Below are 22,812 nucleotides of genomic sequence, written 5' to 3' on the forward strand. Positions count from 1 at the left end.
TGAATTTCTTGCTGTGCAGTATAACCCATTTCAGCATGAAGCCATCACTTCACATTTTAATACCACCTTGCATGTTAACAACCACCACATAGCAGAACAAAAAGCACTTTAACATATTGGAAACATGTTTTTGGGAAACACCACAGAATACGTAACATATTAAAGCAATCCCATTTTATTCCAAACTCTCCCGGTTCCCACACACCCTTCACAATCCTGTTCTCAGGACTTCTGGACATCCATCTTGGACATCTGTATCTTCTAAGCATAGGGAGATTGTACAACAACCAATTCACAGTATTGCTGTAATGCACAATATTTCCGGGCTTATGAAGTTAGAAGACCTAGGCCTAGGCCAAATCACTTTTCTCATTAACTAGTTTTGAGGTCTCATAGTTTACAGGAAACTTAGACACAATCCCACATCAGGCTATATTTATAAGTGCTTTACAGTATGTTCAGTTAAGGAGTTTGAGATGCTAGTGACCGTGAAAAGGTTATACATAAAAATAACTGGCAGGCTATGTGATGACATGGCATTTTGGCTGTGTGATTATGAAAAACAAGGATTCTTCCTCCCCACTGATAGTTAATGTGTGGTGAACGTTCTGGAGCACTATTGCTGCCATCTCATCATCCAGGTGGATGCTGCACATTAGTGGTGATGGAGGGGAGTCCCCATTACCTGTAAAGCACTATATAAGTGTAAGCAATTATTATTATTATTATTTGTGTGGCCCAACAGAAAAAATGAAGAAGTCAAAAATTCAAATGCAGCTTTTCTCTTCTGTACTCTGATTGTCATCCACCTAATAATCTTTTACCCCTGATAACGATATCCAAACCCTCCGCAAAACAGGTAAATGTTCAGCAGTAAATAAACTCTTTAATCAAAAAAGAGTGTCTGGTGTATTTTGAAGTAGGTTGTGTCTGTGTTTTTTAAAGCCTGATTAGTTTCATCAGTCCTCGTTTTTCCTGTGTGAGAGAATCTTCTTACCTTGTTGAAGCATCAGTACCCCAGCTGATGACAGTAAAGTCTGGGGGCTGTTTTTTTAATAATTCTGAGGCCAAACTTCCAGGCTTGGTTCCTGTGGGACATGCAGAGCAAGTTAAAGCTATCAGTGTTATTTATCTAGTGTATTATGCAGAGAGCTTTTTGTCTTTGTGTGTGTGTGTATTTCCATTCTCTGTATGTTCAGAAACCATCAGTTGCAAGATAAAGGTGTTTTTTTTCATAGATAGCCTCAGGGGTGTCTTCTCACTGATTGCATTAAACTCACAGTCATTCTCCCCTCATTAGTGACTGCCATGTTTCAACTCCTTCTGGAAAGGGTTTGATCTGAGACCCAGCAACCCCCACACTCCCCTGCCATTCCTGCCTTCACCCCAGCGAGACAGTTTCTCAAAACTAAATACTCCTTCCTTTTTTATATTTTTAGGTGAGATGACAAATTTGTTGCAGAACTGTAGAAAACCTGGGTTTGGACTGTTACCCATCACTGTTATGGTGAACAATGCTCTGGATATCCCGCTTTTCAGATCTGTTATTCATAAAGTGCAATAGTGAGTTCTGTTTTTGGTTACATTAATTAATTTGCTAGAGAACTGGGAAAGTGGGACTATGAGGGAGAGAACCAATATTAACTGTGTGTGATTATACTACTGTGATTTCAGGATAGCACATTGAAACTGTGCAATAATGGAACTGACAGAACATCCAAATCAAACTCTTTTGAGACGCAAGATATTGCAGCTGTTAGCTGTCAGAACTCCAAGCACACCTGTGTGGTGTTGGGTGCAGTATAGTGTTATTGTTAACATCACACCTCATTACAGATCATTGTTATCTCAGTGATAGCGAAGTACTTTCTCACCCCTGTCTTCGTAGTGTTAAGCAGACTGAGAGTGTGTGATTCCTCCATAGTCCACAACATGGTCATCCCCAGCTACACTGGTACACATTTAATGAGAACTGAAAGAGCCAGCACTAAAGTGTCTTGGTCAAGGATACAAAAGCAGAGTTTGCACTGCAGACTTGAACCCTAGTTACAAGCCCAAGGCCCTAACCACCTTTCTTTTTATTAAGAGACAACAAACTAAAACTGACACATCTACAGGTATGGACAGTAGGACATGAAGTCAGACTCTGGGTTGAACATGCATCCTGCACATATCAAATTTCTGATCTGCACGTTGGTTAACCGTGTGTGACCCAAGTGGAGTTCTTTGTCTCTGTTACCATGGCTGTCTTAGCATACACTATGAGACCGATTTACTATACATTATATAAGGACACAACAAAGGTTACAGATGGGAGGAGGCCATTTGGCCCAGTTAGCCTATTTGGCAGCTAGTTGCTAATTGATCCAAGAATCTCACTTTGAATTTCTTGAAAAGGAGCCAGGGTATTAGCTTCAGCAGCATGTCTGGGTAGGTTTGTTCCATATATGCCCTGTGCATAAATACGTGTTATCTTGATCTCCGTTTTCAATGGGCTTCAACATAGTTTCCTCTTGTATCCTCTGGCTCATGTTTTTATTCTGTTGAACTTGATTACCTCCTCTGGGGTGACTTTGTCAGTGCCTTTGAGCGTTTTGAGAGCATGTATGAGGTCCCCTCATAGTATTCTCTGTTCAAGACTAAAGAGGTTGAGTTCTTTCAGCCTAGGACATTCCCATAAGTATCTGGAAAGTATCTGGATGCGCTTGTGTAGACAGATTCCTAAGCAGCAATAACTTTTTTGTAATTTGGTGACAAAACTTTTACACAATCAATATTACTATTACATAGTACAATTTTAAGCAAACAACCCTTGATTTAAATTGTACTATAATTTACTATAAATCCTAACATTTTGTTTGGCTTTATATTGCTTCTCTACATTGTTTAAAAGATGCAAAGAATGTTTCAACATAAACACCTACTGTACAGTATGTGTTTTTCACAAGTGGCCTCTTCAATCTCAGCATTTTCCATTTTGTATACACAGATTACATTTGTCCCGCTTGCGTGTAACACCCTATACTTGTTGGCATTGATTTTCATCTGCCAGGTGTTTGTCCAGTCTTGAATTTTATGTAAATCTTTCTGAAATTAATTTGCTCCTTCGACAGTCTTTGCTTATCTTCTTATATTGGTATTGTCTGCAAAGTTGACTAGTTGACTTAATATACGAGAATATATAGTAGATCAATTATCTAAATTAGGAATAGCAGTGGTCCTAGTATAGATACATGTGGTACCCCACTAATTACCTCACCCTGATTTGAGTCTTTACCCCTTATCTATCTCGTTTTGTATGAGCCGATTCTTGACCCAAACATACACAATTCCCCAAATGACAACAAGTTATAATTTGAGTATTTCAGGTGGGTAGCTGCGTCGGCATGCGTAGTCTGCAAAGCAACAAGTAATAGGTTTATTCCATGCTGAAGAGAGAAGAGAGAAAACACTCTGTGAAGCCTTGTTTCTTATAATTTGGGTATGTTTTCATATGAATCTTTATCAAACGTCCTCTGAAAATTGAAATATACCATAATGTATACCCTATACAGTTCATGACCGCTGTTGTTTGTTCAAAGAACTCTAACAATTAGTTAAGTGAAAGATGACCTAGAGACCCACCTACGTGCCACACCATTTATTGGAGCAATCTGAGTGAAGTGCTGCGTTGGAAGAATACAAAAGCAACAGAACAGAATTTGAACCCACAACCCTACAGTCAGGAACCCAAACCCCTCTTGCCCTGGTATGTAATATGCAAACTCAGCAATCTAGGGAATTACATCATCATAACTGCCTTAATTTGACCTCTAATACTATGAGACCTTTAAATATGTTATATATGTGCACTCTTCTAATATGTTCATCTCCTCCATTTAAACATAATGAGTGGACTCAAAAAAATAATAGGTTGAAGACACATTTCACTTTGCACATGATCAAGTCAGTAGTGCCTCATAAACTCTTTGGAATTTGGAGCAGGGTTCATACATCTCCCAGAATTCCCCACAGAAATATGAAGTGCTCTGCTTGAAAAATGCAAATTAAATAGAAACCTCCTTTATGAACGCAGCATTATAAGAAAACAGCCTTGATGGAAGCATTGATAATACTGATCAATAAGAAGTGCAGCTTTTCCTTAGGCTTTTTTATATCTTTTTTGTTGTTTGTTTTATAAAGGGGTCAGTGGAAGGGTCAGGTAGGTAGTGGTGTGGGCAGGATTCTTCTGCTTTATCAATCAGGATTTTAATTACACACGTCTCGGGCGACAGCTAGATTAGAAACCAATTGACGCTATCGGCACCAAAATCTAATTACTGTTTATTGACAGATAAGGACAGGGCCTCTTCACTTTTCAGAAACAAGATAAACCTTTTCTGAAACAGAAAGAAGAACAACAGGTACAATGCACATATGGCTTTTAGTTGTAGGAGTTTGTCAGGATTACTGTGTACATAATTCATTATAATTTATTATACAGTTCCCCTTTAAATTGTTAAAGACAACTGTAATTTTTAAAGAAAGTTGTGTACTACAGTACAGTACCTGTGCTGGTTTTACTTTATTCCTGTTGCTTATTGTTGTCCAGGGAAATTCAGTTAAATACTCTGTTCAGTCCAGTTTGAAGACTGAGTAACAGGCATTCATTTCTAATCTCTGGTGCTGTATACACAGCATTTCCTTCACATAAGCAATTGCAATAACAATTATGTGTGAATTGACATGCGCTGTGTAGGTGAAATGGGAAATGTTGCATTAACTTGTTTTCTGTTGTACTAAACTCCAAGTATTAACAGCACCAGCTGACACTGGGAGGGAAAGGCAAACTCAGAGCTCTCTGCACAAAGACTGGCTGTGTGCTCCATATGTGCACGGGAAGGAAAACCAACCAGACCGTGTTTTGAAACTGCAAAAATTGTACAAATGTTTTGTGCGTATTGGTAAATATTTTCAAAGCTACTGTGTTATCATTTCTTTCTGTCTCTGACAGAAAACACAAAAACACAAAAAAGTCAGAACTGCAAAATGGAAAATAAGTGTTCCAGCTGCTGATGTTGCATCCAATATATTGAGGCAGGAAAGCTTGGAGACCCTTTGCTCATCAACAGCCCTGTGCAGTTTACACTGCAGTCCATTAGTGCAAGTCAGGGAGTCAGAGTCATTGGGTCCATCACATTAGTGCATGTTAGCCCACCACATTAGTTTTACAGCCAATATATATCTGTACTTCACCTTTAAAGCTGAAAATCTGCCTCAGGTAAATATGAAGTAAATTATTGGATTATTGTTCTTTCATTTGGCTGTGTAGTAATGGCTGGATTATAAACATTGCAGCATATAGATTTCCTGTCAGTTCCCATGAATCAGACATCCTTATCTTATTTACCACTTGCATCCTCACCAGTGCTGCAAGCTGCAAGGCAGAGCAGGGTAGACAAAAACAGACGCTGCAAAGTCCACTCAGAGATTTCAAAAACCACTTAGTTCTCCTGTCCGTATTTGTTAGGAAAGTAAATAGATGAAACGAGGAGCGCTGAATTCAGAGACGGGGGAAGTGGCTTCTGGATGAGAGCTGGGTGAAATAAAAATCGGGCCGCGCACGGACTGGAAACAACTGGTCCCTCTCCGTCCACACGTGCAGCCGCCCATCCCTGATTCTGCCACAGAACAATTCCCTGGAATATTGACTGAAGGAGCAACATGAATGGCCAAATACAAACACGGGTCTTCAGAAACAGAGTACTGAAGGGTAAATCCTGTGGCTGAGTCTTTGGAAATGGCAGTGGGACGATTGTGACAGAAGTGTTGCTGTTATTTGCCCTGGCTTTCAAAATATGGGCTTCCTGTGCAGGGGCAGATTAACATCTCTATGACTGAGCCTTCTTTTCTCATACTGTATGTACTGTAGGCATGCTAACCGCCTCTGTTTCATGTAAAGTGTACTACAGTACAGAGGAATCTGGATCGTTAGGGGTATCCACTGCAGGCAGCATTTTCTTTGGTTGTATGGTCTTCATCTATTTCATCATATTGCACCAGCTCCTCTCCAGAAAAGCTTTTCCCCCCACGAATATCCATGCAATTGAAATGTTTTAAATGCAAATCATTGGTTCAGGTATCTATCTTTGTGTGCACGTGTGTGTTTACCTTCACACCTTCTGTGAAACCCTAAAGACTGACATGATATATTTGTTCAGTTTAGGTCTGGAATTTGGAATTAACCCAGCTTTTATCTTTCATTGTATGTTTTGTGTGAAAGTCCTCAGAAAATCAGCCGTTTGATAAACCTGGTTAATAACTTCTTGCAGAGTCTAGCAGCTCTCTTCTTTACGGGAATCAGCCTGAAATATAATCTCCACTTCAGTCAGGCTCTTTTGATTTAGAATTTAACACAGAGACTGTTGTAATGCGCCTGGTCACAGGGATTTTGCACCTTTAACAAATTGCATTTATAGATTTTCCCTTTGTAGGGATAATCTGATCTCTTAATTTATACCACAAATGAATATCAGCAGGGGGAACGTGATCTACCCTTTTTATATGTGCTTTCCTGGAGTCAACCATGGTGAACAAATATCACTAATGGAAAATATGGTAAACCTTATGGAATCTGATTCGGTTTAATAAGGCAAATTTTTAATAGAATTTTCACTTTCAAGCAAATGCGTTATAATGTGCTTTTCTGAAGGGAAAAAAAAACAGATTGTAATTACCGGCTTTCAATCTTTGATTTGTTATTTTGCTAATGCTGATACTTTGCAAATTTGTTTTTGTTGTTTGTTTTTCCGGTGATTTGATTTAGTTTAATTTGGGCGGACGCGTGCACACAAACATTACAGAACATGAGAGCTGACTTTGTTAGCTTACAGTTCACTTTATGCTTTCTTTTTTTTTTCTGTCCATCGACACTTAGTGTGCGCTAGAATGATCCTTCGCGACAGTACTGCTGTGTTTGATTGTTAACAGAGAATGCGAACTAGCGCTCTTACCTGTCTGTGATATTCTAGCAATGAGGGGATGCTCCCTCTAGCGGTGATCCAGGAATCTACAAGCGCGGGGGCTAGGAAATGGCATGTGAAGTTGAAGAGCTGAGAACATAGCAAGAAAAAGAATCAATGTATCGTGTGCGTAATGTAGATATTATTGACTGTAAATTAATAAAATGAAGGGCTTGCTGTCCAGTTCCCCAAAAAATAATTTCCCCACGTTGTTTTGCAGCTAGGATATTCGGTAGGCCTACTTCAAACGGCAAGCAGAAAACTGGGAGAAACATTTAATAATCTTCGATTTAATTAAAAACCGTTCTGTTAGTAAAGCACTGTCTCTTATGTACATAAGTATAAGTAAAACAAAATCTCATTTCAAAGCACTTATAATTACCTATAATTTGAACTTTGTAGTTTTGTTGTGGTTTTCCCGAGCTAACAAACGCCGAGCGCTCCTTCGTCATATAATTTGTTTGGTGACAACCGACAGATGATACCTGAACGGCCCACTCTCTGTTCTCTACAGGCACGGCACCTTATTTATTCTTAATTATAGTCTTATCATTTATTCATCAAGGCGCTGGGATCCAGCAAAAGTAGAACCGTATTCAAGGTTTTCACAGTGGTCCGATGTCAAGTCACGTATTGTGGGTTTAGGGAGATTTACAGAAGTCCTGACACGCTAATGGTCCTCAACAGTAAGCAATCACACACACACACAAAAAACACTTTCGAAGGAAAAAAAAAGTTCAATGACCAATACAGACTTTTTTGCATTGTTCTGATTAGCAACACTAAAGTTCAGAAATCGGCTCCAGCAGCTGAGACGATCTAGGTGGGTTTTTACAGTGATCAGGGGCTGTAGGCTGGACAGTGTACTGTGCTGGAGGAGGAGTTGATAGAGCCGTACGAACACCACATTTACCGACAGTCTGATTGTTGCTGCCACTGTATCTCCAAGACCTCCTTCTCCTGAGCAGCACCACTTGGGAATTCAGTATGACCTACCTGTGCGCTAAGGTAGAGTAACACTCTCCGCGTTACTTTTCTGCTATATCTTGTGTGCGGGATCGATTTAATCAAATTGCAGTAGCCAGTCCTTACGCTTGTTAACTACTGTAGATTTTTAACGTATTTTGCGTGAGGACAAATTAACCATTTAATAAAAAGCAAATCTACCCAAGCTCTTTCATTTGTATCATCTCAGACTATCGCTACTGTGTTCTCAATGTGTATTTTCAAGTTGTCTGCAATTTCACCGAGTCTCAGGAGTCTCTTTTGTTGCCTACCTGTAGAATAGTCGGTACTGAACTACAGTATTTATACAGAACAGGGTTTGTTAAGTGTTTTTGAAATGCGAGATTTGCAAGAAACAAATTCGTACTTGTATATTTCAGTTTAGAAAGCAGGAAGTGATTTAGGAGATTATTGTTTCAGAATTGCGAAATAACGATTTAATTATTTAGAAACTTGTAAATGTTTCTTAAATATCGTTACGGGCCTTAATTCGCCTCCCAATTTTTTTGGGGGGTGTCAAACTACTGTACAGGGCTCACTTATTCTTAGTGGATGGCTGTCCTCAAGGCTGTTAATCAATTTTGTTAAATTTTAAATTAGCATGAAGTGTGTTATTTCTGCTTTGTAAGCATAATGAAAAAACAGCAACAAGATGAGAGAGCATTAGGACATCCCCTGAAGCAAAACGGTGGAGGTAACAATGAATCAATGCCTCTCTTTAGTTCAGTGACCTGATCCTAGTGATCATTGTTTTGGAGCTCCCGCAAAAACACCAACATTCCCACTAGTCTGTCAGAACAATACAGAACTGTCTGATGTTTCTTGACATCACTGAGCTTTACAAACACAGAAATTCAGTGTGTGAAATTATTGTTTTAAGGAGGTGATACACTGTTCTCCCCCATGAAGGCATTTAGTTCACTTTAATGTGGATAGGCCCCATTTTGAGTCCAGAGTGAAACACTGGAATAAGAAGAGATTTTCTTTTTAGATTTCAAAAGACTTTTGCTTTTTAGGAACGATTCGGCCATGCTGTGGATACTATAGAGAATTTACAGAACATATATTCTGATGATATTTGCTTAAATGTATTTTTCTTTAAAATTGAAGAAACCTTTAAATTATTGATACAGTTATCAATTCCTTTTTAAAATCCCTCATTTAAAGAAGAGTTAACAGCAGTGTTAAAACCCATAAAGTGTTTTTTTTTAAATATCCATAAAGGTCAAATTATGTAAACACGTCAAAGGTTATATCCTTAAGTTTCACTAATTCAATACACTATGTTAAATAAAAAAATAAGTACTTATTTAAAGTAAAATCAAGTAAAGTTTAAGTAGTTTTTCTTTTAAATTGAATGGAGAATATTTGACCATCACTAGAACTTTACCAATTTAATATTAATGTAATCTCTTTCACATACCTTGACACATACTGTATATTATACTGCATATGCTGTATACTTTATATAATCAAATTGGAACTAACTCGTTTAGTTTATTTACTTAGTGTTTGAAGTGTATTTTTCATACTGAAAATACGTACTGTAGCTGAAATTGAGTATGAATTTCATATTCTGTTTTGGCTCAGATTGGTTCAGTTGAGAACACACATTTACAGTATTTTAATAAAATGCAATGAATATACAGTACTAGTGTTTCAGGGTGTTGTACATATAATTGACATATAACATATAAAATATCAAGAAATATTTCCACACTTTTACTTAAAAAACATCATTTTAAAATTCTGCTTAAATGTACAAAGTGGAATCATTTTTCAAAATCGAATTATTAAAACTAATTTTGCCGTTCAATCTTGTCCAATGAAGAAAAAACTATTTTCCTGGGTCAAATGATGCATTTTGGCAGCCCCCAACATCCCTGCACTGAAGAAACCGAAAAGGTTTTCTTTAGTTATTATGAAGGGGCCGTATTATATGCTAAAAGTAGCATATTATTCTGAAAACCCATCTTTGTGCCTCTGGTGAATTCTGTGGAGAATGTTGCTAACTCAACTGTTCTCTTCTCCATCTTTAAAGTAGGGGCTTCTTGACTCTACAACCTTTGTATTTTAAAAATGCACTTTTTAGCATTTAGCTCTTGTGTTGTATTAGATTAGAGCCTAAAGAGAAACAAAATATCTTAGTTAAAAATACACTGATTTCTATATGTATCATAATAATTAATTTGAGCTTGTACAATATATAATATTAACGTGATTGAACAAGACGTAAAATGTTTTGAATTAATAATTTTTTTCTATTTTGTGTATGTGTACTCTATTTATATTTGAAGTAAGTGTATGCATCATACATTTTCAGCAGAAAAAAAAATAATTCCACCAAGAATGTTCAAAAGTCGGCAGAGCCATTTACTGTAGTTGAATGAAGAATTTCAACACACTCTCCTGCTCTTTCTCCCTAATAAGCATTCCAAAGGAATTGTTCTCTTGTTTCCTTAACCAGATAAAATGCATTCAGATTTAGAAAGAATGACATTTTATTCCTGTCTTTTGCAATTAAATTAGGAGTTGCTGTACTTCTGCGATATCAATCATCACTTTTATGTATTGCAGAAGGTTGATCTGCTCCAATATAGTCTAGCACACACAGTAAACAGGAGTATTTCCTTTCCTAGGTAAACTGGTATCGAGGTCCGGATGCTACCTTATAGTTTTTAAAAATACACAAGTCTGGTAACACGCTCACACAGTGCAATAACCCTGAACTTTTCCTAATTCTCTGTCCATGATTGACCACGTATCTAATGATAGTAATGAGAAAGGATATAACGGTGAAAGAGAACTTGGTTATTTTATTTTTGGTGAAAGATATAAAAGTTGATAAAACACTGTATGTGACTTTATATGCCAAGGAACGTACCTTAAATGCTAGAAATGATGCACCTTGAGCAGACTGGGAATGAAAAACAATTGAGCAGATGATGGACAGATAGGTACTGTATAAGGTAAGGAAGAAGCTACTCAGAGGGAATTTCCTGTGCGTTCTTCAATTCTTGCATTTTGGGTAGGAAGAAACTTGTTATCCAAATCCTTTAAGACAGGTGCAGTTGGATGAAGTGAGTAGCAAAATATTAATCATAAAGATTAACATATAACATATTTTCTGGCCGTATCTTAGAAAATAAGATGCAAAGTTTTCTTCTTCCCATCTTAGTCCTTACATTATGATTTATAAGCTCTCTGTTAAAGATGTCATCGTTTGCTTTCAGAAATGCTGTAAGATTCATGGATGTAAAGATCCCCGTTAAATGTGAAATGTTATCTGCATTCTTTGCATTCTTTCAGAACATGATCAACGGTAAAATGGGATCTTTTGAAAGAATCGCGCAAAGGAGGCAGAAAAATGTTATGCTCCTTTTAGATTTGAAGGACTAGGTGTGTGGTTTGTGACACAGAATCAGCTTTGTGAATTACATGAGAAAAAAGCAAAGCAATGAGAAATTCTAAACTGAGCGCTGTGGTCGTAAAATGTTTGCATTGCGGATTATATGTACTCACCTTTAAAAAATAAGTTTCTGATCCATTAAATAATTTTCCAATTCTTGTTACAAATTTCTTGCCTGTTATCAGACTTTTAAATCTTCTTTATGTGTATTTGGACATGTTTCCTGTGTGCCTTGTCAATAATAATGGTGCCAATCAAAATTATTATATTAAATAAACATTATGTGACTGCAATGCGTTTTATGGAAATATATTGAACATAGCCTAAGACAAAATGGGGGTTGTGAAAAATATTTGTAATAGCACAACAAAAACTGTATTCATTTAAAGCACAGCAAGCAAAACATTAACACATGCTTTGTGTTAATGCAACTGCAAGATTAATATATGCAGTGACAAATTTTGTTTTGTGTTCCATAGCTCATGGACAGATAATCTCACGGCAATTATTCCTCTTTGGAGTGATAGTCATTTCTGTTTCCAAATATGTACTTTGGTCACATACTGTACTGTAACCTCAAAGTGCTTGTATTTCACATTTCAGTCATAGCTAGATTATAACTTGCCTAGATTATACACCGTCTTCTAGAGTGTTGGTAGGAAGATTTACCATGCTTTAAGAAAGAACCCAAATAATTGTTAGGAGACTAGAAAAATGATCTAAAAATAAATTAGGAAAATTAAATAAAATGACCTGTCCAAATTAGATTAAACTGATCGCTATAAAAATAAGAAATAAATGTTCCTTTCAACACTTTTTAATTGATCTTTGCTTGTTTATGTTCGAGGTACTTCTAAGAACCACTTGGCAGTGCAGTTATCACACCAGGTCTGAATTGCTGATACCTGGTATTAAAATATACTTTGGGATAATTAGAGCATGTCACAATCCTAACACAGTCTCTCCACATTTTATTCCATTTTTTTTTTTTTTAGCGTGATGAGTAATATGTGTGTGTGGTACAGGGAGAGTAGCAGTGGAGTGTGTGATGTCCTGGGCGAGTATTTCGATTCTGACTGGCTGCCCTGTACACCTCCTCCTCCCTTCGCAGTCCCGGCCCTGCCAGCCCTCTCTGTTGCTTTAAGTCCTGCCCCCAAGAGCCAGCCAACAGCAGCTGTTCCATATTCATCAAGCCCTTCAGTCTTAAAGAGCCCTATCCTGACCATGGAGAGAGTCATTTCTCTCACCCTCTCTCTCACTGTCTCTCGATCTTAGCGCTCCCTCCACTCTCTCTCTCCATCTCTCTCCCTCTCTCTCTTTCACCCCCTATACCTCTCTCCCCGTCTCTCTGTTTCTCTCTCTCTCACACACACACATACACATATACACACATACAGAGAAACACAGACATACCTGTGCACGCCAGGGGTTGGGGGCTCTGAAGAAGGCTTTTGTTTTTTTTTTCCACTGCCTCTGAAGGTGCTCTGCTTCCTTTTGGGAAGAATTTGTGTAAATCGTTTCCTCTTTCCACTTCCTGTGATTCCTGGAATGCTAAAACTGGACTGATGGACATTTCAGAACTTTGTATCCCAGACCCTCTCAACTATCATAACCAGTAGGTGCTCTTCTATTCTTTCCTACCTGATTTTTTTTTCCCTTTTTCTATCTTTTTTAAATATTAGTGTTTGGTTCTTCTTTGAATAAGTTACCAGGGAAGATGGGCAACTTCTTTTCTGAACAAACAATGCGCTGTCGTCCGTCTCCTTTTGGTGTGAAGTGATACATGACGTTTGCAGTGGTACAACACAATAGGTACAGGCAGGTGCAGAGACGTGTCTGTGTTGCCTTGTGTCAAGAGAAACACGAGCAGATAACCGATTTCTGGCGCTCACCCGTAGTGAGGAGAGATGGGCATTTAGGTTTCTGTAAAATAAAAATAATAATAATAATAATGATAAAAAAACAGAATACAGTTCTTCCTTCTGTTTGAGATTAGCCTTTCAAGAACGAAGAGCTTGAAACAAAACTTGTCAGGGATCTCTAGGCTTTGTGAGCGGCTGCAGGCAGGGAAGTTGTCCATGCATTCCAGTCTGCGCTCTCAGTGTGATGGGAAATAAATTATAGCAAATTAGCTAAACTGAATGCACTAGATAATGAGCAGAGTATTACACTTTGCTATATTTGCACACAGGAAGATAAATGAAGGCACCTTTAGCCCCAGTGTTCCTCTGAGTGCCCGCTCAGTATTTTGGTCAAGCAGACTGCGTGAGACAATGTTGGGGAAAGCAGGGCTGACAGGATCCCGTGATTAATAAAACAACACCACCTTTTTTTTGGCTATCTCCAATGTCTCTTTTTTCCATTTTAGTCCGTTTGGATGTACTTTAAGTGTAGTAAGTGATTGGGCAAGGTGCAAAGAGAAAAGTTTGCCTATCTGTTAGATGACAAAGTAAAAAAAGGTAAAAGTTAACTGTTTTATTTTACATACGGACCTGGTTTTCCATTTAGTTCAGCTGTGTATAAACTGTCGATTTAAAAAAAAACATGCACTGAGATTTGAAATATTGAAATATTGTAAAAATGTTTTATATAAATGTGATATGCATTACATTACGGTAAAAGCATAAATTATGGAACAGCAATAATTATTTTAGAGTGAAGATATTTACAGTAAAGCTACAATTCTATTTTATTGTATTATTGTACTGTGTGTATGACAAGTAAAAATAGAATTTATTGAGATATTTTAAAAAACAAATTCACCTTTATTTTCATTAGGCTTTCAAGATGTATTCTTATGTTCACTTTTACTCAATCAGATTATAATAACTATAGACAGTATGTGATTTTACCACAATATGTATTTATATTCTGATTTTCAAAACAGCATTTAATTTACATGTAAAACCTCCAAGTGTTATTTTAGAAACTGATCATTTGCTGTCAGAATTTCATCAGATAAATGCATTTCTCATTGCTGCTGAATTGTTAATAGAAAAGTACAAGTTAATGACATGGCAGATTAAGGTTTGTGTAATACAATGGAGCACAGTTAAGCCATATGGATTTTAAATATCTTTTCTGAAGATCCATAGTTTGCAAAGTACCATATATACAGGGAATCCAAGATCCATGCTGCTGAGCAAAAAAAGAAATACTGGCACAGTTCATTCTGGGACGAAGGTATTCCATTAAAATTTTAAGTCAGATGCCCTACCATTAACCCTTCATTGACCACTGGGAAGCAATTTCATTAAACCCATTAGGAATCTCTACCTCAAATGAATCTAGTTTTAAGCTTCTCTGTGTTAAATACTGATCTGGATTATGCAGGTTTACATACTGCTCTGCACTTTTCTTCAGCTCTGCAGTCTAAATTGGATGGCTCAGCATCCTCTGTGAACTTCTTACTTGGAAACAGTATATATAGATATGCATTATGTACTGTTTATATATCGATACATGTAAAACAGAATGTTTTAAAATACACCATATCCTTAAAAATGTCAAAAGATAATGCAGAACACAGCAGCTGAATAACTAGATGTCTTTGTTGAGTGAATGCATTAAAACTAAAGATTGAAAGAATAATATTATGATTAAAAGGACAAAAAAGGTCAATTGGTTTGTTGTCTTGGCTACCCCTTGTCATGCAACTTTTAAGAGAAGGAATGCTCTCCTCCACCTCCCTGATTCTAATAACCCTTCACTGTGTCTGTAGCTGATCCATCATAATGTTAATGTCATATCACATTATGATACATTTACGTAATATAAAATAATTTTAGTAGGTTGATTAGTACCTTGAGTGAGAATGCATGCTGCAATCTTCAGAGTACTCTTAAAAAAGTGTTTGGGATATTTTTTACAAATGCATGATCAATACCTCATGATAAGTGTCAGAAATTATTCCAGCCCCATAACCAGTAGTACATAACCAGCAAAGAGACGCCGACAACACACCAAAACTACTCTTGTCTCCAGCTGCAAGCTTAACTTCTTCCATTTTGAAAGACAATCATGTTCCCTCATTTAGTTAGAAATGCAAGTAATTGATTGGTTTCACTGCACAAGTCAAAGAATCACATATTTTTATTGAAAAAATAATCGTATCGACTGTACCACAGTCCAAAGTTCTGTTTGCCATTATTGTTGGATTCATAAGTTACAGTATTAATAAACAAAACTTCAAATCGATTATTTTGAAATGCTCATCCTGTGAAGCGGTTCATTAAAAAAATTGAAGGAGTTGCTTAAGATCCAAGAGAGGACTATTTATGATTTCTTTTCAGTTACTCTTTTGAATACAAGATAAAACATACAAAATAACCTTTTAAATGTGACCACAAATATATTTTAAAGAACTGAAGTTATATTTTGGAAATATACTTTGTAAATAGCACAATACTGTTTTGTGTTCTATAAGAATCTACTAAACGTTTCAGTTCAAATTTTGCCCATTCTTTAAAGGAGCTTGATGCATTTATTTTCCTTCCTTTCAAGTGTACACACAATAATTCACACATATATGTTTATATACAATGTATTTAGAGTGAAGTAATGTATAAGTAAATGTATGAGACATAAGAAATAAATTTGATTAGATTTTAATGTTACTATTTCATGGAAAATTACCATTTAATGAAAAAAAATTTTTTTAAATAAAACTGATTAATAATAGAAATTCTTTACTTGAAGGTTATTATTTTATACAGCTGAAAAAACAACAAAGATTAAGGTCTAGTATAACACACTGTGGTGTATTTTGCCAGGAAAACCCTTGTTTTCTCCATCGTGCTTCATCTTTCTTAAGTGTTTAATTGAAATGTTCCAATCATTTTGCCACAGATGTTGTACATCAGGAAAAAAAGCAGCAAATGTTTTACATCATTTTCAAGAATGTTATGTTTTAATATTCTTCAAGCAGAAAATGACCATCATCTGCTGTGACAGAACATAGACTCTATTCATAAAAGACAAAAAAAAGCAGTTTCTGTGTTTGTGAGGGATGCAATAATACTGTAGCCGCCGTGTAATTGTTTTATTTGAGTCATAATATTATTGGATTTGTATTTAATATTTAAAAATAGGTTTAAATCATGTTGACTAAAATGAAATTATTCATTAATTACCCTTACCCTTAAGGGGTCACTGTGTTAATTCTGTTGTGTGTATTGAGCTGCTTCAGGTAGGTTTAAAACAGATTAAGAATTTAAAAAATCCAGATCATTTTTCCTAATTATTAAATGTGTGTTGCTGAAGGCAGGAAGGAAAATGGTTTCAGATATGTTTATAGCACCAGGCACATACTGTAAAGCTTGGAACAAAACAGAGAGCATTGTGTAACTATGTCAAGGCTTCTGTTTCACAATCAGTGGAGATAAAAAATAAATGTATACAATTAAAAATATTTTGTAAATATTGATTTTGATTAGGTGACAGTTGTATTAATCATATAGAGACTAGCCCATGCTACTTTAAAACATTCTGAGACGTTCATATTTAGGGGCATAGGGCAGATATAGTTGGAACAATATGCATATGCTGGTTTTATTATTTTTTGTTGTAATTTCAGGGGCTATACGTTCACTTTAAACATTCCATCTAAAATAATTGCCATATTTGTCCTGGACTCTTAAAGTTACTACATCCGCTTTCTGAAGGTTCTGCAAGTTGGTCTTTATCAGAGATGATTTTAAATACTAAATATCTTCGTTCTTAAATATCTGTTGAGCTCGGTCAGGTATTTTTTGCTATCTGCATACACAACCTATTTTACAGTTCAGAGAAACTGTCCGGAGAGCTGTGCTACACAAATATATCATAAAACCTCCAATTAAATGTTAACACGAAAAGCACATATAATTTTGGTATAAATGCATGGGTATTAATGAAAATAACAGCCAGCTCTGAGGACACATACAAAAGTGCTCTCCAGCTTTATTTTAAACATCTGATATTGAGAGGTGTAGATTGTGCTTGATGAAGTGTCTTTTACGTGGTGTAAAGTGAATGTTGTCAGCTACAGAATACTCTTTATTTTACCTGATACCCTGTGCTATGTTGTCGGAGTTTCTGTATTTGTACTTAAAGACACAACAGTCTTCTCTGTCATTTATGACACCATGTTTCCGTTTGAATTTGAAGAGTTATCTTAATATAAGTGTTTAATTAAACCAACACTAGAGGTATCGCTGAACATCTGCTGTGCTTGCAAATGCACACTCAGAAATGTTTTTAAATCCTTTGCAAATCCTTCAAATTCGCCTGAAACCCAAACAGAGAATGAAACTATTCCTGTTATTGGATGTTGATTTAAAGTTCAGAATTTTTTTGTTTTACTTTTTTGGAATGGAATTACCGGAATTAATTTATTTTCTTTGGCCAAGTTCTGTAATCTTTATGGATGTCAGTACAAGGAAATTCACAGGGTAAAACAATAATATCTGCTGGTGACAGGTGTAACTAATGTATTTTCAGTAAATCACACACTGTTTTGTAATATAAGGGTATGGAAAGAGATGATACAATTCACATGTCTGGCTTTCTTACTGTATTTTTGTTGTGGACTTAAATAAGGCCGTTACACAAGAAGGGACTGCTGATTTCTTTTTGTTCTGTTTTGTCTGTCTTCCATGGTGCGGTCTTACAACTTCTATTTCATTCTTCCAGCTTTTTGTTTTGTTTTCACTTCTGGAATCTGGCTCTGGTTCACCTCTCAGGAATCTAGAAACCCAGAGAATTGTCAGTTTCACTTGATCTGCCTGTGCTGACTTATTTTCCTAAAGCGCAATCAGAACATGCATTTTTTCAGTCCTTCATGATGTTCCAGGCGTACTGGTCTTGATAACTACAGCTTCTGCATAAATAACTAATTTGTCGTGTTTCTGATTTTAATTTTATTGTAACTTTTTATGTGCAATGATAAAAAATATAATATTTGATATTATCCCCTCCCTGCTTTTTAAATTTTAATTTGAAATAAAAAATGCATGAATGGCAGGTTTGTACACAAGTTACTTTTAAAAACAGAGACAACCCATTCCATTAGTCTATCTTAAGTTAAAAGCTCTTTGTGAAATTACAAAGTATTCTTTTTTATTGAGGTAATCAGATTTTTGTTGTCCTCTTCAAGATGGTATCGTGGGCTGAGGCAGTGGCGAGTAACTGATTCAGTCCACACAGACGCTATCCAGATGGGATCAGCTGACAGTAATTTAGTTTCAGAATACATTAGTGGAACAAGCTTTTGGGCACGATCAGAGATCTTGGTATTAGCTGGGTCCCTGGTTTCTATGTCCACTTCAAATAGCCACAGTGCTCGGGTGACCACTGGCTGTTTAATTAGTCTGGGTAAATAGAACAGACAAATCTGGAGATCTAAAGAATTTTAAGTGGAGCATCAGGGGTTGGCCTTAAAACCTAATGTTTAAATTCAATTTTGCAAGCAAATCTAAATGCATCTGCTTGTCCCAATAGGGGCTTATTTTCTAATTCATTAGATTGATTACTCAGTCGAATGGTCACACCAGACACATGTCATTTTAGTTTTATCTGTATCGCCTATGTACATACATACAGTATGTGTTGCACTCTTCCTGAAAATTGCTGGGCGTTAATACACTGTTTGGATTGAACGACCTGAATAGTCCGTTTTTTAAGCTCTGGTTTTCTAATCCACTCCTGAACACACCTTCTTCCTAGGAGCCCCATCCTCACTGAAGGCTGGGCCTCGTCTGCTCCACACTCTGTCAGTTTAATTATCTGCCGAGACAGATTTGCTAAGCAGCCTTCCCAGGCAGAGTGGTAGCCCCACAACAAAATCCTTTCGCCTCTTGTCCTGTAGTGCTGACAACTAACACATTGATTTAAATGAAAAACAATATATACGGTATGACTCCAAGCCTTTGTTTCAGTTCTAGTTCTTTTTTTTATTTTAGTTCAAAAATGTTTGTCACACTGGGCTGACATAACTGGGCTAACAAGGTTAAGAGCTGCCGTATGATTATCCACTGGGAGGTAGGGAATTTCTGCGCTTGTACAAAGTGAGTCGCTGTGAAAAGACTCATAGGATGCAAAGGGCAGGATCATCTAATTTTCTGGAATTTCTCTTTCACGTACCCCATCAGTATTTGCAAACTTTCGTATTTTTTCTTGTTTGTGATTTAAGTGTTCCCTATATGAATTCATTCATTTATGAAGTATAATAGATATTGCTTGTTAAAATTATTGATTTGACAAGGTAGTGCTTTGGATCTGGGGTTACATATGTCATGTGTTTTAAGCAGCAAAACTGCATTGAATTTAATAAAGTATATCGATTTAAAGCAGTTGTATATATCCACACAGTAGTACTGTATATGCACATTGATATGTTGTGTGCACAGAGATTAAGTGATCTTAGGTTACAGCAAGATTAGGCAGAGGAATGTTATATTTTCAGATTAATTCTGGAAGCTAGGGTTGTACAGAAGCAGATACAGCTGAAAGAACAAAATTACATCGGTAAGAAAAACCTGAGTTTAATTAACTTCTTTTTGTATTATGTTGTAGCCTGTATACATTATATTTTAAGTTTCATATATGCATTGCTCTGTTAACAGACACAAGTGATTTTTTAGACAGTTTCAATTGTCTTAATTTAAATTTAACTTTTGTTCAGTCCTTAGAAGAGTCTTTTTAATGTTCTGAATTTCTAGCTATCATTTTGCTGATATTGTGCTTACTATTCTGATTGACCAAACACTACCACCGGACATAGAATGTTTGTTTGTTTTAGGCCCGTCGGGTTTGGTTCTAGTCTGTACTGGTGTAGAATGACTGCTGCGCACTAACTACAGGAGATCAACGAAGGTGTGCTGTTTGTGTTCCATCCTGAACGTCTCTTAGATTTTGAGTTTTTTTTAAACATTTGATTATTTTTTTTTTATTGAAACCAAATGGACTTTGTTTTTCTTTTCTTTAGTCACCATTTCTCCCTGGAACACCAAGTTTAGTTTGCAGGTTCGGTTTGTTTCAATCTGTGCCAGTGATCCCCAGAACGTTTCCACTTAGTTAACCATAGTAACCTTTCAGATTTGTTTTTTAACTGTAACAGTTGGCTTAAAAAACCTCATCCTTTAATCTGTGGGATTCCGCAGGGTAACCTGGGGTCTGTGCCTGTTATAGTGTAGGGGGATCGCTGGCACAGTCTGTTAGCACTTGGCGGACACTTTGCTACGACGTCTGTCTTTGCTGTAATAGAGAATGACTTTCCTGAGTTCTACATTTAATACTTCAACCATATTAGGGTTCTGCTTGAAAGCTATGAATGTGCAGCCACATCAAAACTCTGGATGAGCCCATAAATAAAAGCAGATGAGCAAAATGTCCTCTAGTGTAGTTGTTAAAATTCTGGTGCAGTTTATATTAATTATGATTCCTTGCATATATGTAACGCTTTTCATCGTGAAGGATCCCCAAGCACTTAACGGATAGGAGAGGGCCCACATCAGTCACCACTATAGTGTAGCACCCACCTGAGGTGACACATGGCAGCCATTCTGAGCCAACAGCCCCACAGCAGATCTGGGGGAGAAGTGAGAAATGACATCACTTCATAAGTGAGGTGACCATCTTAGACTGAAATCTAACCAGGAGAAGGGCTTTACATCCCTACTGTTAGAAACAGTGTCACATGCTCTTTAAAGTCCATTGTGTCAGAATTTCAGTTTGAACCACAGAATTTCTTCGTTATTATACTGGGGCGCTGATGTGGAAATTCTGGAAGAGCGCCCCCTTCTGGACCACCAAAACTTATATTTCTTAGACACTAGCCAGCACTGATCAGACTCAGCCCTGCTTAACCTTTAAGGTCAGGCTATGAAGTGGTAACCCTGCCACATAATGGATATTTAAAAATATCAGCAAACTGGTTACTGCAATAAAAGCTCAAATACTTTTAAAGCTTAGAATTCCTTCTTCTTTCCCAAAGCCTCACAAAGCACCCTTTTTCACACAATGTTCACAGCCTGAGTTGCACAGAACAAAAAATGAAGACACTCTCTGGCTTGCAGTTAGCTGAAATAAGAATCTCCACAAGCCATCGCTCAGTTTCTGAAAAAAGAGGAAAAGAAAAAACTAAAATTCATTGTCTGTTAAAAAAATCAGCATGCAAAGGCCTCGATAAACATGCACAACATACCTAACATATTTTTCAAAGATTTATTTTCATGAAATCGTAGAAATCACATGAACTGCAGGGTAATTTGATGATTATTAAAGATGTGCTATGCTTTGCTGCTTTTACCAGTGAGGGAGTATTGTGTGACTGTAACAGAGTGGTTGTAACTGAATTATAATCCACAAGTGACACCTTCCCTCTTACTCCTTGGATGAAATTTATTCAGAACATGTAAGTGATTAAATTACGACTAACATAAAGAATTAATATTTTTCAAAAAATAAAGCTGGCATTAAAGAAATCATGTACATCTGCTCTATATTATGTGATCTCCTCGATGTTAGATCTATATTATGTGATCTTGTGCAATGCTTTTCTCTGATCTTAATTTGGTGCATTTTGTCAGGAAATATACAATACATTGTACGTGTATATGCAAATTTTGATGCGAGTGCTGAAGTATATTTCTTCTTCCTCGTTGTTGAGTTGTTCATAATATCTTGTGCGTGTGTGGTTTTGCTAAGACAGGTTACAAACATCTAGCAAGGCAAGGTACTGAACCTACAGAACAACCATCCAATTTCCCTCATGGCTGCTCCACTCCAATATTATATTGTTAGTCTCCTATCATCTGGGTGAAAATAACAGGAAATAATCCATCTGCTTTTTAAAAAAAAATAGCTAATTACCTGTAACAGGTAGAAGGAGAATGCAGAACACAGTAATTTACACTTAAGAGAAAACACAATGTGCTTAAGACGTGCATGTGGGTGATTATCAGTGAATGTTATTGGTATCGAGCCTGCAGTCGTTTGAAGGTTATGTTTCTCAGCAGTAATTGAAATGCAAAATAACATTAGGATCGATGGTTAGCTCTGTTTATTTATTAAATCAATATCGAAACCGTCCGTCACGATACTACCTCTGATTCTAACTGACAGCTTAACCAAGTGCGCAGTGTACACAACTCTGCCGGCTGACCTCTTGTAGGCTCCCGTGTGTTATATTAAGAGTGTTTTTATTCATCTTCTTCAGTAATGCTGTTGTTGACATTGCTTCGGGTTTTATTATGACGGTATGCACTCTGGGATTCATATTTCAAGATGTTGAAACAGGTGTTCCAGATATTTAAGTGAGGCTGGAGTGACATTGAAGTGACGACACAGGTTGTAGGTCTGTGAGGAACAGCATGAAGTGAACCTCTGTGCCCTGAAGCACATTAGTGGTGAAAATGC

At 36.7% G+C, this 22,812-nt stretch overlaps 1 protein-coding gene and 1 long non-coding RNA gene across 3 annotated transcripts in view; one reads left to right on the forward strand and one right to left on the reverse strand.

Annotated features, from left to right (window-relative positions):
• Positions 1–822: 822 nt before the first annotated feature.
• LOC138240967 (uncharacterized) lies at positions 823–7,801 on the reverse strand. The gene is made up of 3 exons (XR_011190150.1): positions 7,384–7,801; positions 6,993–7,091; positions 823–1,088 (listed from the first exon to the last, which is right to left on the reverse strand). It is a non-coding gene; the product is annotated as an uncharacterized lncRNA (long non-coding RNA).
• Positions 7,802–7,862: 61 nt separating this feature from the next.
• Positions 7,863–22,812, forward strand: part of esrrb (estrogen-related receptor beta) — a 70,069-nt gene continuing 55,119 nt past the window's right edge. The window contains exon 1 of one of the 2 annotated variants that reach the window (XM_015350638.2): positions 7,863–8,009. Coding sequence is in view for 1 of the 2 variants with exons in the window: in XM_015350637.2 (XP_015206123.1) it covers positions 12,981–13,030 (50 nt within the window). In the remaining variant the exon portion in view is untranslated. Of the gene's footprint in view, positions 8,010–12,629; positions 13,031–22,812 lie in introns of those variants that run through there. The other variant, XM_015350637.2, reaches the window with a different exon arrangement.

Source organism: Lepisosteus oculatus, chromosome 8 (assembly GCF_040954835.1).
Source record: "Lepisosteus oculatus isolate fLepOcu1 chromosome 8, fLepOcu1.hap2, whole genome shotgun sequence".
Classification (NCBI taxonomy): domain Eukaryota; kingdom Metazoa; phylum Chordata; class Actinopteri; order Semionotiformes; family Lepisosteidae; genus Lepisosteus; species Lepisosteus oculatus.